The sequence below is a fragment of the Brachyistius frenatus genome, unplaced genomic scaffold, assembly GCF_029030835.1.
Source record: "Brachyistius frenatus isolate BFR_SWC_R1_liver_20210118 unplaced genomic scaffold, ASM2903083v1 Contig_42, whole genome shotgun sequence".
NCBI lineage: Eukaryota > Metazoa > Chordata > Actinopteri > Embiotocidae > Brachyistius > Brachyistius frenatus.
Window position 1 is genome coordinate 2,683,650 of NW_027210641.1, and position 14,290 is coordinate 2,697,939.

At 38.4% G+C, this 14,290-nt stretch overlaps 3 protein-coding genes across 4 annotated transcripts; all 3 read right to left on the bottom strand.

Moving 5' to 3' along the window:
* Positions 1 to 728: 728 nt before the first annotated feature.
* LOC138623246 (claudin-10-like) lies at positions 729 to 2,227 on the bottom strand. The gene is made up of 5 exons (XM_069702646.1): positions 1,921 to 2,227; positions 1,646 to 1,807; positions 1,478 to 1,559; positions 1,242 to 1,349; positions 729 to 1,136 (listed from the first exon to the last, which is right to left on the bottom strand). Exons 1-5 carry the CDS (start codon positions 2,150 to 2,152, stop codon positions 944 to 946), a joined length of 777 nt encoding a protein of 258 aa, XP_069558747.1. The 5' UTR covers positions 2,153 to 2,227; the 3' UTR covers positions 729 to 943.
* Positions 2,228 to 4,817: 2,590 nt separating this feature from the next.
* Positions 4,818 to 6,846, bottom strand: cldn10l2 (claudin 10-like 2). Its single transcript, XM_069702645.1, has 5 exons — positions 6,592 to 6,846; positions 5,850 to 6,011; positions 5,666 to 5,753; positions 5,454 to 5,561; positions 4,818 to 5,359 (listed from the first exon to the last, which is right to left on the bottom strand). The coding sequence occupies exons 1-5, from the start codon at positions 6,821 to 6,823 to the stop codon at positions 5,164 to 5,166; spliced, it is 786 nt and encodes a 261-aa protein (XP_069558746.1). The 5' UTR covers positions 6,824 to 6,846; the 3' UTR covers positions 4,818 to 5,163.
* Positions 6,847 to 7,715: 869 nt separating this feature from the next.
* Positions 7,716 to 14,015, bottom strand: LOC138623244 (claudin-10-like). Of its 2 annotated transcripts, XM_069702642.1 has the most exons (7): positions 13,865 to 14,015; positions 11,563 to 11,575; positions 10,507 to 10,727; positions 9,617 to 9,778; positions 9,458 to 9,539; positions 9,271 to 9,375; positions 7,716 to 8,100 (listed from the first exon to the last, which is right to left on the bottom strand). In XM_069702642.1, the coding sequence occupies exons 1-7, from the start codon at positions 14,013 to 14,015 to the stop codon at positions 7,944 to 7,946; spliced, it is 891 nt and encodes a 296-aa protein (XP_069558743.1). In that variant the 3' UTR covers positions 7,716 to 7,943. The 2 variants fall into 2 exon arrangements, with proteins under 2 accessions (XP_069558743.1, XP_069558744.1); XM_069702643.1 differs by lacking the exons at positions 10,507 to 10,727; positions 11,563 to 11,575 and having other exon boundaries at positions 13,802 to 14,015.
* Positions 14,016 to 14,290: the final 275 nt, after the last annotated feature.

Sequence of the window (14,290 nt, forward strand, 5' to 3'; positions counted from 1 at the left end):
GAAACATAACTACAACTTTATCTATTATAGCTTTAGGTGGCTTGTAGTAGATGTTGTATAAAGTAGTAGGTCTCATATCTTACACTACAAATCCTCACAAAATGCACATGTTAATGACAGTAATGCCTCAATTGTACAATTTGTTTGAGTAAGTCAGTGTTTATTTATTGAATGTTTGATGATCATAGACAATTAAATGTGAATTTAAAATCTGCAAACCATTTAGTCAGATCTTGTTGTATTTTAGTACCGCGAATGTTCTCTAATGCTTCATGGTACTTTTAAGCGGGGAGGAACAATTAAACATTATAATTTATTTTCTTATAATGACTTGACATTGTTTCAAGCTCTATAAGTTATGAATCTAAAGAATAATTTCTGCCAATATTAGTTCTGTTTTCACATACACAATTTGACATACTGTACAATTTAATAGATAGTTCAATCATGTTTGCTTCAGATCAGAACAAGAGAATATTTGACTTTTAAAATTATGCTCAGACAAAGTGGTTGCATTGCATTTAAAAACATATTCCCCAATACAACAAAAAAACATGATGGTGTTCTTATAGATAATTATTTACTTGATATTTTTGTTGTCTTTTAATTTCCATTCAGCAAAATAAACATTTAATGTGAAAAGGTCACTAGAGGGCCATAGTGCAAATGGTGCATCTTGATGACAGTGTTTATAAAAAACAAATATATATATATATAAAGATTTCACAAATTATATTTTAACATGATGTCACAGTTAATTTCAAATCAAATTTAAACAATTCGAAGAAGCATTTTGAAGTTGAGTTGTTACCAATATTACTGTGACTGATAATAATTAATAATAAATAATGGCTGATTTCCAGTACTTACGATGAAGATATTAAATTAAGCCACCCATTATGAAGAACAAAAACACTGGAAATAATTAATTTCCACCTTTGAGTCACACATATGCATTAGTCGCTGTCGTCTTGGTCGTGCTGGTTAAAGTGGAGATGCTGCTGGCTCTGCTGCCACTGGTGCGCCATGATTTCCCGCTCTCGCTAAAATCTGTGCCAGCTGAAGACACAAGGCTCTTTTTTGTTGGAACAACTGTGTAGGCATCTGGTAGCTGGTAGGCAGGGTATCTCTTTGAGCTGTGAGGTTTCAATTAAAGAAAAATACAGTTATTTTTTTCTCTGTGGGTTGAGGAGGAAAAAATGCTGGTGAAAAAAAAACATGATACACGAGCAGCAGTTTACCTTGAGTGACAGCCTTCCCTTCCTGCAAAGATGCTGTAAATAAGGCCTCCAACAACAAGTAAGGTGGAGCCTGCCCAGCCGATGAAGACACCAACGCCTATTTCAAACCTGCCAATAGATTTTTTTTTTTAAGTATTTATAAAAGTGCAGTTCCTTCTGCACAGAATAATGAGAGCAATGTTGATCCAATAAAAAGGCAGATTTGTTGTATATTTAAGAGCCTACATTTGACGTACTTCTGAGCTTTGAAGAGCGGGTCTTGAAATTCTGATCTAATTCTGTTTCCGTAATATGAGAAAGCAACCATGGAGCACATTCCTGAAACAATGAGCACACATTTATCTAAATAAATAATCATACAGTTTATTGCAATGTGACATCATTCAAACAACTCCGGCTCTTACCTCCTATAAGGTAGTTCATCCCTCCTGCAAAGGTTACTCTTGCATTAGCAAACTCTGACCCCCCAATCTTAGTGCACTTCATTCCCACCAAGACCAAAACTGATCCAAAGAAAGCCAGGATAATAGAGATGATGATGAGAGCCCGGCACATGTGAATATCCCCTATCCAGAGGCAGCAGAAACAATGTACAACACAGTTGATGGTGCAGATTGAGGTACTAAATTCACTGGTTTTAATCGTGGATATGCCTTTTTCTGAAATTCATCTTACTTACAGTTCAGTGCGAGCATTGACGGAATTCCTTTGCAGTCAGACACTCCTGTTGAATCAGATACACAATCCTTCCACAGGTTGGAGAAGTAGTTTGACGTTGTCAGGACTATGCTGTCGACTTCAGACCAAGTCCAGATCTCTGTTGGCATCGTGGAGCAGACGAGGATCCATCCAGACACGCAGACCACAAAGCAACCGATCTCCATGTACATCACCACAGTCCTGTAACCCATGCTTGCCTTCGAGTTCAGCCGCTGGACAGAGAAGTAACAAGTCCAAATCTCCCAAACACCAACTGTGGGACATCTGTTTGCCCAGAGCTGCCTGCTCTATAGCTCCTCCTCAGCTGCCCCAAACCTAAACACCTGAACACCTGCACTCAGGAGAACAAACTCGGTTTGTGTACATCATCACATGTTTTGCCATGCGGTGTTCCTTGTGTTTTGGAAAGATCGCTGTGGTCAGTGAGTTTTGTTGTTGGTACCCGGAGGGTGACAGAATGGATTCAGTTTTGTAGAATATTTAGCTTTTACTTCAACCAGTTTGTCGAAGTCCATTTTGAAGATGTGCCACACATGAAACTAGGAGAAGGCTAATGGTGCAACTTTTGTTTTTTGAAAATTAAGATGTTGGCAGAAGAATAATGGACATATATGTGTCCCGGAGCAGAGGTCTTCAACAGGGGGTCCGCGGAGGTACTGCAGGGGGTCCGTGAAATTTTTGGTTGATTAGACAATTTTTCTTTCTTTTTTTTTCCACAGGTTGGACCAGTAGGCATTTGTGGTAATGACTAGTCCATCAAGTGTTGCAATCTTCCAGATTTCCGTTGGCAGCGTGGAACATACCAGCGCCCACCCTGAAGTGGTTAAAACAAAGGCGAAAATCTCTATATAAAGGTTGCTCATTCTGTAGAGAAGAATCCTCCACACCACTGAGGCTGGTAGTTAGATTGGTGGCACCTGAAACTGATAAACGGTTTCCCGGCTGGTAAAAGAAGTGCACAAGCAGGTTTCTATGGCAGTGATTGACAGTTCATGTGTGGTGGACTGTTTTATGGTTTAGGGAGGAGTTTGGCCCAAAACGGTGGCCAATGGTCTATTATAGCTTTTTCCACCCCCTCATATTGTACACGTCATACCAATGGGGACTGAATATTCTGGATGTTGAAAAGTGTCATGATGCCGTCACCACAGATATTTAAAATGAAGGCCCAGCAACCATAAGGACGTACAGTGTACGAGTAGCTGTGTATATTTTGTGTGGTTCGCAGGAATTTTGTTGTCACAATTGGAAAAAGCAATCATGGAACCCATCCCTGAAACAATACGCACACATCTAATTTAAAGATGAATTGTATAGTGTATCTGAATGGGACTTCATTTAAACAACTCCAGGTCTTACCTCCAATAAGGTAGTTTATCCCTGCAGCGAAGGTGACTCGAGCAGAAGTTAATTCCCCCTGAGAACAGAACTGATTGATAGAAAGCAGCAAAAACAAAGCAAATACAGACGCACAAAAATCCAGCAGCCAGTCTCCGTGTACATCACCAGTCCTTCCTTTCCTTCACGTTCAGCCACCTCAGAAAAAGAAATAACAGATTCAAACTGTCAGACACGTTTGCTCTAAACATCCTCATCAGTTGCTGCATAAAGATGGAAACACACACACACACACACACACACACACACACACACACACACACACACACACACACACACACACACACACACACACACACACACACACACACACACACACACACACACACACACACACACACACACACACAAGGACAAACTGGGTTTGTGTACATCATCATCATGTTTTGCTTTGTACTGCATTTCCTGTGTTTTGGAAAGATCCCTTTGGTTAATGTGTTTATTGTTGGTGCCCAGGAGTCATTTTTATTAGATTCAGTTTTCATCAACACCGAGGACAGCTGCAGCCAGAAGCATTGTGTTTTCAGGTTGTACATACATACATGCGTCCCAGGTGGGGACTTCCGTCAAATTTGGCACGATCGTTTACTTGGACTCAAGGATGACTTGAATAGATGTTCGTCATCGAAGATCAGAGGTCAAGAACTGTGACCTCACGTCCACCCCATCCGTCCATCCCGTTCTTTTGAACACAATATCACAGAATGTAATCTAATGAGAAAAGCGGTGTCTTGGCGTAGTTTTGCCAAAGTGGTCAGGAAAAGTATAATATTCTCTTAAATCTTGAATTATCAGCCAGATAATCTGTAAAACTTCCTGTTGGAGAAGAAGCAGTGAATTTCTACACGAACTTTGATATTTCTGTGACCTGTATTCTGCTCGTTAATACAGTTGATCAGCCACGTGGACGGACTGTAGCCTGCTGCTATCTAACCCAGCTGGATAACTTTTTTTTATTTGATTAATTTTGCCTTAAATTAAAGTGGGAAACTGTTGTATTTAATTTGAAAACGGTTTCTGGGTGTTTTCATTGATTTTAAAGGCTAAATGGTTAGTATATGCATTGAGTAGCTACCTTGTGATATCAGTCTGTTAAGTTATATCTGTGAGGTACCAGGTTTCTTTATTGATCCAGGACTAATAACACCGAGATAATTAGTTATCTGCTGTAACCTAACATCTGTCCAATTCTAGTCTCTGTGATTCATGTTCATCTCATGCTTATGAACACGCTATTTCAGGAGTCTGGACAAACATGGATGTAAACAAAAACTTGAGATGTGGGTGATCGTGTACAAACACCAAGGGGGTAATTCTTGTTTTTTTTTAAGTGATGATGATGCTTACAGAAGAATAATTGACATGTATTTGTGTAAAAGGTTTAAACCCGGTGCTGAATCCGGCCCTGAGTAACACCAGTACTTAATTTACTGAAAAGCTAAAAAGACACAAACCTCATTGAAAAGTAAAATATTTTTTTATTATCAATTCACAGGACATCATTGATAATCCAGCTACATTCTTAACTGTAATACATGCTTTGATTAAAGCACAATAACATTAACATATTAAGAATAAACACGACTATATACAGGATTATATTTTATGAAGAATGTGACCTATGAGACAAAAAAACTAAACAAATCAAAACAGGACAAGGGCACGACACCAAAACAATATTATAATAGTTCCTGTTTTCTACAGTTTGAGCTATGCTGATTGTTAGATTTAGAGACACCATGTCCAGTTTGTTAAAATAGAACTACAGCCTGTGAACAAAACAATAAAAAAAATAATTAACCTACTACACAAATGCATCTCTTTCTGACTTTTTTGTTGGTGTTGTTTGAGAGAGCTTTGATAGGTTGGAGCTGCCGGATCGTCCTGAGCCATAATAAGATCGGTACTGCCTGGAGGATCTGTAGTATCCATTGTACAGGGTTCTTTCTCTGGAGACCGGGGCCATGTATGTGTGTTCTCCGTAGACTTCCACCACTTTACTGTAGGACCAAAGCATTGACATTGCGTAATAATGTGGTATGACCTCACTTGGCCCAGAAATAAGGATGTACAGTGAATGTATGGCTTACATACCTTTCAGGGCAGATTACTTGGAAGACTGTCACAGCGTAAAACACGGCTCCCAACAGGATGAAGAAGCTTCCCACCAACCCCAGAAATATGGGAGTTCCTAAATCATACCTGAAATAAGTGTAAGAAAAAAAAATCCATAATATAATTTAAATACAATTATTTTGTATTTTACTTTAAACTAAAAAGTAACATAGATCATTAAAACAATTTACCTTAAGACTCCTGGTGCTAAAGTGTTAGAAAAGCTCGTTCTGGCGATCCTGTTGATGTACAAGCAGTAGGCCGCGATATCTGACACGCCTGCGTCCAGAAGTGTCATTGAAACAAAGAAATAAATGAGGGCAAAACATTTCCGTCATTTACAAAGACAAACTGCACCTCGTGCCCTGTACTCACCGCCAGCAAAATGAAACACTGCTCCGGCAAAGAGCAGTTTGTCCTTCGTTTTATCAGCTCCGCCAATGTAAGTACACTCCATCCCAACAAAGCAAAGCACTGCACCGAAGAATCCAAGAGTTAACCCGCACATCAGCAATCCCCTCACTCCCTGGACGTAAGCTGATTTTCAGGAGAAAGAAGAAGAGTTCAGGATGGATAAAATGAGAAATAATTCAACAAAACAACAACAACAAATGTTTCAGGGCAATATTACATTTCTTTCAGACAGAAAAGAGGCCTCACCTCTGTGAAAGACACCCAAAGAGGTAATTTAAATACATTTCAATTTAAATTCAGTTAAGAAAGAGGTTATACAAACGGAGACTTAAGTATACAATGTAAGGTTAGCCAACATTAGCAACCAAAAGCTACCAGTTATATCAGTCCAAAAAAAAACACGCTGTGGTTACAAAACCTCTGAAATTATTGGAAATAAAACTTAACCAATTGCATTGTATTGCTAATGAATTCAACTGTTTCATTTCAAAGACAAAAATGATGTAGCTTCTTCTTTCAAGTGTCCCACAGTCTCACTTTAAGCACTGATTTCACTGTGAACTGTCTATAACTGCACCATGTTAATCAACGTTAATCAACAGGACTGCAGAACTTGTGTTCAGAGTGAAAGAATAACTGAAGCAGTATTACAAAGCTTATTATGTAGTATACAGACATTATTGCTGAGGTATATGCAACATACCGGTTACACTCCAGAGCACTGGGAAGTCTCTGCAGTTGGTGACAGCTGTGGAATCAGTAAAACAGTCCTTCCACAGGTTGGACCAGTACCAGGCCACCTTGATGATGAAGGAGCCTCCTTGTCCTCCGAGTTGGGTGATCCTCCAAAAGTCCATTGCCATGGTGCACAGCACAAACAGCCATCCCAGCGTTGAAATCAGGAAACCAGATATTTGAATCAGACGTTTCCTCATTGCTGAAAATCAAAAAGTCTGCTGAGTTGCTCGGAACAAAAATCCCCTCGGGCTTCACGTCCACTCCAGCAGGACGAGCAACTCGGACAGAATCTCTCGTTTCATGTCAAACAGTGGACGGGATCACGGGGAGTCTGCGCCGTGTGCCTTTATTGTTGATGAGGGTTGTGTGCCATTGTATGAAGTGTTTACTGTCAACTTTGAGGAGTGTGCCTGCTGCTTCAGATATTTAACACCACCTCTATCTACCTTTTCAGCTAGACACATCCTTATCAGAAATATATTAGTACTTGCAACAAATTCCATGATGCAATCACCTCAGATCTTTTGGCCTACCGTACTAACATATTATAATTGCTGCCCTCTGCAGACATGCTGGAGAATCACTGAGGAGCAGATATGACATCATCCACCAACAAAACACACAAAATACATAACACAATCTGTTGGAACTAAACTTTATTAATTCACTTTGTTAACGTTGTATGCTAAGAAACTGAGACGAGTCATTATTGACAACACATTTCACTGTGCTTTTAAAAAAAAAAAAATTATACCCTCTTGGAGTTTGGACATTACAAAAGTAGTTAATGGTTATGTCATGTTAAACAAGATAAAATGACTGCCGGACACCATTTTAAATATTGTCATTACAGATTAACAACACGCACACCTTAAAGATACAACCAACCAAACCAATGTCTTACAAAATACAGTATAACACGCAAAGTATATTGTCATTTACAGATACAAAAAAATAGAAAGTGGTGCAGACATTTGATTAGAGGGGTCCATTTTGGACCAAGTGTTTTTGATTTTGGTGTTTAATTATCTGAACATTCAATGCTGAGTAGTACATAAAACTATTAAATATAGAAAATGTTTGCTGCATAGTAAATATATATTCCCCAAGTTCAGAGAGTAAACTGTTTCAGAAAACTTTAAAGTCATACATCTGGAAGAAACATGTAAATATTTGAAACTCAATTACTGGTGATTCTGCTGTTGATAGACAAAAAACAATTTAAACACAGTCTGCTGTATCTTTTGTACTTAGTGTACTGTATATCTCTTAAGACCCACCAGGGGCGTACACTAAAGTGTTTTAAAGTCAAATCCTTCACACATATGCGTTCTTATCAAAGTGCTGCGTCCTGGAGGAGCTTCTGTAGTCCGGAGGCGGCCTCTGGTTTACAGAGGTTTCCTGTCCTCTCGGGTGGGAGGAGATATGGGAACGTGAGGCAGCTCCTCCGTAGATATAATTCACCTGACTGTGACTATAAGGAGAAAAAAAACACAAATTAATCTTCTCACACACACAAAACTTATGAATACAGTACGATGACCTATAAAGGCTAATGTATCTAAACAAGTCCTCCGAACCATACGACCATATAGCGGCTTTTTTTTTTTTTTTTTTTTTCGAGGTAGAGGCACAAAAAAAACCCCAAAAAACACTTGGTTAGTTTTGGGAAAGATAATGGTTTGGGTAAAAATGATGACTTGAACCATGTTGTGTGTTACAGTTACTAATGCCTTATTGTCACCATGGCAACAGTAAACACGGTTTTAAAAAATACTCCTGACTTGTGGTTGGAAATGGGAAGTGAACGCCTAAATCTGGGTTTGTATTGACCCATCCACCCAATGCTTCACATGCTGCCTTCAAATGGGGTCGTATTTAAGTCCATCTGAATTCACTATCTCAGATCTATACATTTTTTTGAAAGCTCAGAGTTCACGAGTTGTGTTGTTGTTGCTGATGTTTTCAGAAACGTCTGAGGCTGTAGAAGTTCATTTATCATTGGATGGCAAGTCAATATAGTCGAATAGAGTGTATCTACATCAAATATTTTGTCTGAGCAAAATGTTCTCAATGGCCTCATTTATTCCCTCTGTCATGAAGAAAAACCCTCAGTTTTCATTTGTATATCACCTTTTATACAACAGAGCATCATCAAGTTCTTCCCAGAGCAAGATACAAAAAAAAAATTAAAAAAAATGCAATAACAGCAATAAAGAAAAAACAATTCAATGTTCAAACAAAGATTGAACAGCAAAACCCTCAATTAAAAGTCAGGCTAAAAAGATATTTCTTAATGTTTCTTTTAAAAATTCCATAGAAATGGAGTCGCTCAGGTCCACATTGGCTAAAAACTGATGTTTTAGTAGAAAAACTGCATTATGTTACCCGCGGACTAGTTTGCCAAATTTGTGAGCCTCTGTGGCTTAAATGCCAACCGCACTGAGTCCCTGAATTCCCAAACAACATTATAACGAAGTAAAATTCCCATCATATAGACATCATCAAGCGCTAGAGGTTGCATAAAACGTAGCTGTGGGCTGTAAAAAGCTGCTGGCGCCAAAGACCTTTGGGGTCGTACTTATTAAATGATATGTTTTCAATGTAAAACGTTGTAAACACAGTTTGTGTTACTTATACTTACGTTTTGGTAAAAGTATCTGCAATTGAGAAGCAGAATATGCTGCCTCCCAGAATACAGAGGACAGAACCTGCCCAGCCGATAAAGAGAGCAGCTCCCAGCTCGTACCTAGAGACAAACAATAGTACTTCAAGGTAATGTTGCTAAATTAAATTAAATTAAAACACTACAGATCAAATGTGCTCCTCACTTTTGCGCCACAAACATTGGGTCAAAAAACTCTGACGTTATCCGGTGTGCATAAAGGGAACACGCTGACAGTGAGCAGAGGCCTGGGAAAAAAAACAAGAAAAGTAATTAGATTAAATCAATAGAAATGCTATTAAACGAAAAGTTCATGTATACTTACCACTAAAAATGAAAATTACACCAGCAACGCAGGCCATCCTGGCTTTATTTTTTTCAGTCCCTCCAATTTTGGTGCATTTCATTCCGACCAGGGCAAATACAGAACCAAAAAAACCCAGACAGACGGCTGAAATCATCAGACCTCTGCAAGCTTGGATGTAACCTGAAAACATGAATCAGAAAACAACTTACAACCTATGAAATCAAGAGTTTTCTGTCCTATGCTTCGTTTAGGTGGTTTTGCATTCTGTCACACAGCTGCGCATAAGGTCAATGAGTTATTGACCTTGGGGCCAATTTACACATCAAGCAAGAAATACAATTTGGCACAAGTGACTTTAATTGCTGTTAGGCACTTTGTGGTAAAGGTGGTGACTGTGTCAATATGAAACCTGCCATTGAGATGCGAATTTGAAGCAAATATCACCTTCAAAGTTAACTCCTGAAACTAGTCAGCCGTGGTCAAAACTGCCCGATGTTCCCAGTAAATTTCCTTTATGGCTTTCGAGCTCAAAGAACTATGGCTAAACATTGACACATTGGCAGGTAAATGAATTGTTCTTTGGTCACCTGCATTAGGCTTCATCATATTTATTAGTCTTAAGTAGCAATGAGCTTTAACCTGAATTTTCCAGCAAAACTAACAGAAAAAGTTTTGATATTTTGAGGCACCAAGACCAGGATGATAAATCAGTGCTAAACATAGAAAAGTAGGTTAAAAGAACATTTACACCCTCTCCAGATGTAACCACTTACTCATGAACTGAGAATCAAACACATACACACAGAAAAATCAAGTTAACATGTTCAAATGATGGCTTAACAAAGTTAAAAAAACAAAACAGGTACAGTCAAAGATAGATCATCTGATGAAAACGGAACAGCTCTGACCGTCCAGTGCCAGCATCGAGGCAAAGTCTTTGCAGTTGGAAACTCCTGTTGAATCAGTGACACAGGTCTTCCACAGGTTGGACCAGTAGGTAGCCGTGGTAATGACTGTCCCATCAAGTGAGGACACCTTCCAGTAGTCCGTCGGCAACGTGGAAGACACCAGCACCCAACCCGAGGTGGATAAAACGAAGGCTAAAATCTCCTGAATCATGCTGCTCATGCTGCAGAGAAGACTCGTCCACACCACCGAGGCTGCTAATTAAACTGGTGGGACTTCAAGCTGATTAATGGTTCCCTGGCTGGTAAAACTTCTAGGTTGTAGCAGTAGGTTCAATGGCTGTGATTGATAGTTAATATGTTGTGGACTGTTATATTCGGTAGGGAGGAGTTTGGTCCTAAATGGCCAACAGTCTATTAAAGCGTTTTCAACACCCCCCCCCCTCCTCCCCACTCCTCCCCCCAAACGTCACTGTGACTCAGACACCGGAGGTTGAAAGGTGCTGTGATGATGCCACTACACACGCAACTCTTTGCTTTCATAGTGGATGGGTAATTGTGTGTACTTTAAAAGTAAAGTAAAAGTAGTTCTAATGTAGAGGGGGAAAAAAATATCATTGACAGCAGCATTTTTGCTCCGGTAAAAATAATTGCATCTCTGGATTAAACTCAGAATTTATTTTGAAGTGTTTAATTATTAATGTATTAACCTGTGAAAGGTTTTTTTTTTTTTTTTTTTCAGTGTTATAACAATTGTAACTGATGAGTAAGTTAACTTAAACATAACATTACAGAATATTATGTGGCTATTTGGGGCAAGTGGGGGCTGACAGTAAATTGTGATTAGTCTATAATGTAAAGTCAATATAAACTGAAAAAAAAGGAAAAATGACCATTTTAAGTTTTGCATAAGTAATATTTATTTGAGGTCAAGCTATTTTTGTTGCTCTCTTTAGGTCTTTGAATTCTGCTCCCTGCATGATTAGTCTAAAGCTGACATGAGAAACTGCCAATACAAAACATTTGAGAGAGAATAAAATGTCACCATCTATCTGCCACCTTGCACTGGCACCTATAATTCATACAGAACAAAAGTGCTTCAACTTCCACATGGACTTAAAATATCCAGTTTAGATGACAACACGTCACTGATGTCTTGGCAACCGGAGGAAATGTGTTTAGAGAAGAATAAATACAAAAAAAAAGATCAGGATGTCACTGCTTGAGGCAAACAAGGGAAATTAACAACCAACAATGAAATCACAAAGTTATTGGAATATGAATTTGAGCCCCATCTGGTGGCTGCACACTGCAGGTAAAGTCACTACCACCACCAGATGGCGCTGACAATCTCAAACCACCCTGTCGCCCACTGGTTAAGATAATTAGGACTACAGCATATAGTTGCATGCAGAAATGTGGACACCCTTGGGAACATTACAAATTTAGCTGATTCTTGAATTGGAAAAAAATAAATACAACTCTGCTTCAAACACACATTAAAAATTATCATTTTTATTGAAAAAAATTATTATAAAAAACAAAACTGCCAATGTTTAGGTCCTATAACTTTAGCCAATAAATTGCTTGATAAACGTGTTGTTGTTAAACAACCTTGGGCTCGTCTGGGCGACAGCTTGAGGATCTGAAAATGGAACGAACTGATTCTGACAAAATAAAGGAGGGCTATAAAAGGACATCAAACTGTCATTAAATGGCACTTAAGAGGAACTGTGGAAATGAAGACAAAATCTGGGCCAATAATTATTATTTTTTTTAGATAAAACTGCATGTGTGCCAAGCAGAAAGAAGCAAAGCCACCATAAGACTGCAAAAAGCTTCTGGAAGGTTTAGCTGACACGGGAGTGGTGGTGCACGACTGACTGATACACAAACACGGTCTAAAGTTTAGACTACAGTCATCACAGTTTAGACTCTAAACTGAAGGAATCTTTACTGTCTGATGACTAGACACAGGATTTTTCATGTTTTTTCTATTTTCTACACTGTAAAACAACATTGAAGACAACAAAAACCATGAAAAAATATGGATTTATATAGACAACAACAACAACAACAACAACAACGGAAAAAAAAAAACATAAAATGCAAATAGGTTTTATATTTTAGATATCCTCAAAGTAGCCACTGTTTGCCTTGATGACAACTTTGCACACTATTTGCATCATTTTAATCAGCTTCATGAGGTCATCATCTTCAATAGGTAGGTGTGTCCGAACATACTGTACCAATTCAGCACAGTCTAAAATCATCTCAGAACACCAAACTGAATTATTTTTCAAAGAGTGTTTGCTGCATGTGTTGTTTTTGTATATTTTCACTTCAAAAATCAACAAAGGGTGCCCAAACATTTGCACACAATTGTACAAAGAAATTGATAAGATCGAATGTCAGGGAAATTTATAGAGATCACACTTTTTACCTCATCATTGTTTTTTTCAGAAAATGGAAGTCAGTATAATTTTATCATCACCCACATCAAATATAAATGGATTCTCACAAACTATCATCAGATGATTTGAAGTTGATTTTGGAGATGAAGTGTACTTTTCTGTTTCACTGGCTCCTTGTGTTTCTGCCTAAATGGTTTGATTTACTGTCTCTCAGCTTGGACGCTCCCAGTTTGCCATTTCTGACAGAAGATTAAACATTTGCCACAGTTAAGACACCAGAAATAATCTGTAACAGAAATGAATTTCATTAAACGCTTTGATTATTTGATTATTTTTTCAGTGCTTATTTTAGGTATAGGTATATATTCAGGTATAGTTTCTGTTATTTAAAAAAATATAAAATGGATGCTATTTGTGAGTGACAAAATGTCATAATATGATATTCGACAAGATGACCTCTCGCACAAACTTTCAAACAAAGACACTCTTTTTCTCAGTTTGGCAATTATCCCCTGAGATTTACATCTCTTTGCATCATTCAGGATTACTAATTGAACTTAAATAAAATTTCGCTGTCTATAACCTCCAAAGTTTTGAACTATATTTATTCTGTAAACTCTGAATTTTAAAATAATTTGGGGAGCAGCTTGATTCCTTATGTATAGTTTTTAACCCAAGGACACACATTTATGTTTTAGTGTTTATCAAATTTTTTTTACACTGTATTATTACACCATTATGAACATTTCATAAAGCGCCTTCAATTTACACACACAACACATTATCTTAAAATCGATGTACAAACACAATGTACTCAGTATTTAATTTGAGGTAAACAGACACACGTATGTGGCAGCAGTGAAACAATGACCTAATGCGCTTACCTTCCATCTGAAGGATTGAATGATGTGGTCTGCAGTGCAGAGCTCCAATAGCATTTCCAGCACAGTTCTTCCACAGACCCTGGAGCACCCAGGTTGCTGTGATGACTGAGGATGCCCGGCTGGTGGCCCTCCATTCATTGGACACGGTGGCCCCCATAATGGCGCCCAGCCCGGCCAGGCCGCTGACAAAAGCCAGAATCTGCAAAACTGTCATTTGGTGGTTTAAGAGATTCAAGATTCAAGAGATTGCAGATTCAAGAAACGAGAAGAAATAAAATCTCTTCAGGCGGGTAAATTACACTGTTAACATGTGTTTCACTTAAATAATTAACAGACAAGAAATCTTGTCTCCGTATCTAGTGGAGAGGGTTGGACACTGTTGTCTCAAAGTGAAATAGTAAAGGAAACATCCGCTGGAAGTTAGGTATTACATTTTGGAAGGGGATTATGGGAAATAGTCAGTTTGTTTGTTCACGTTTTCACCTGCAA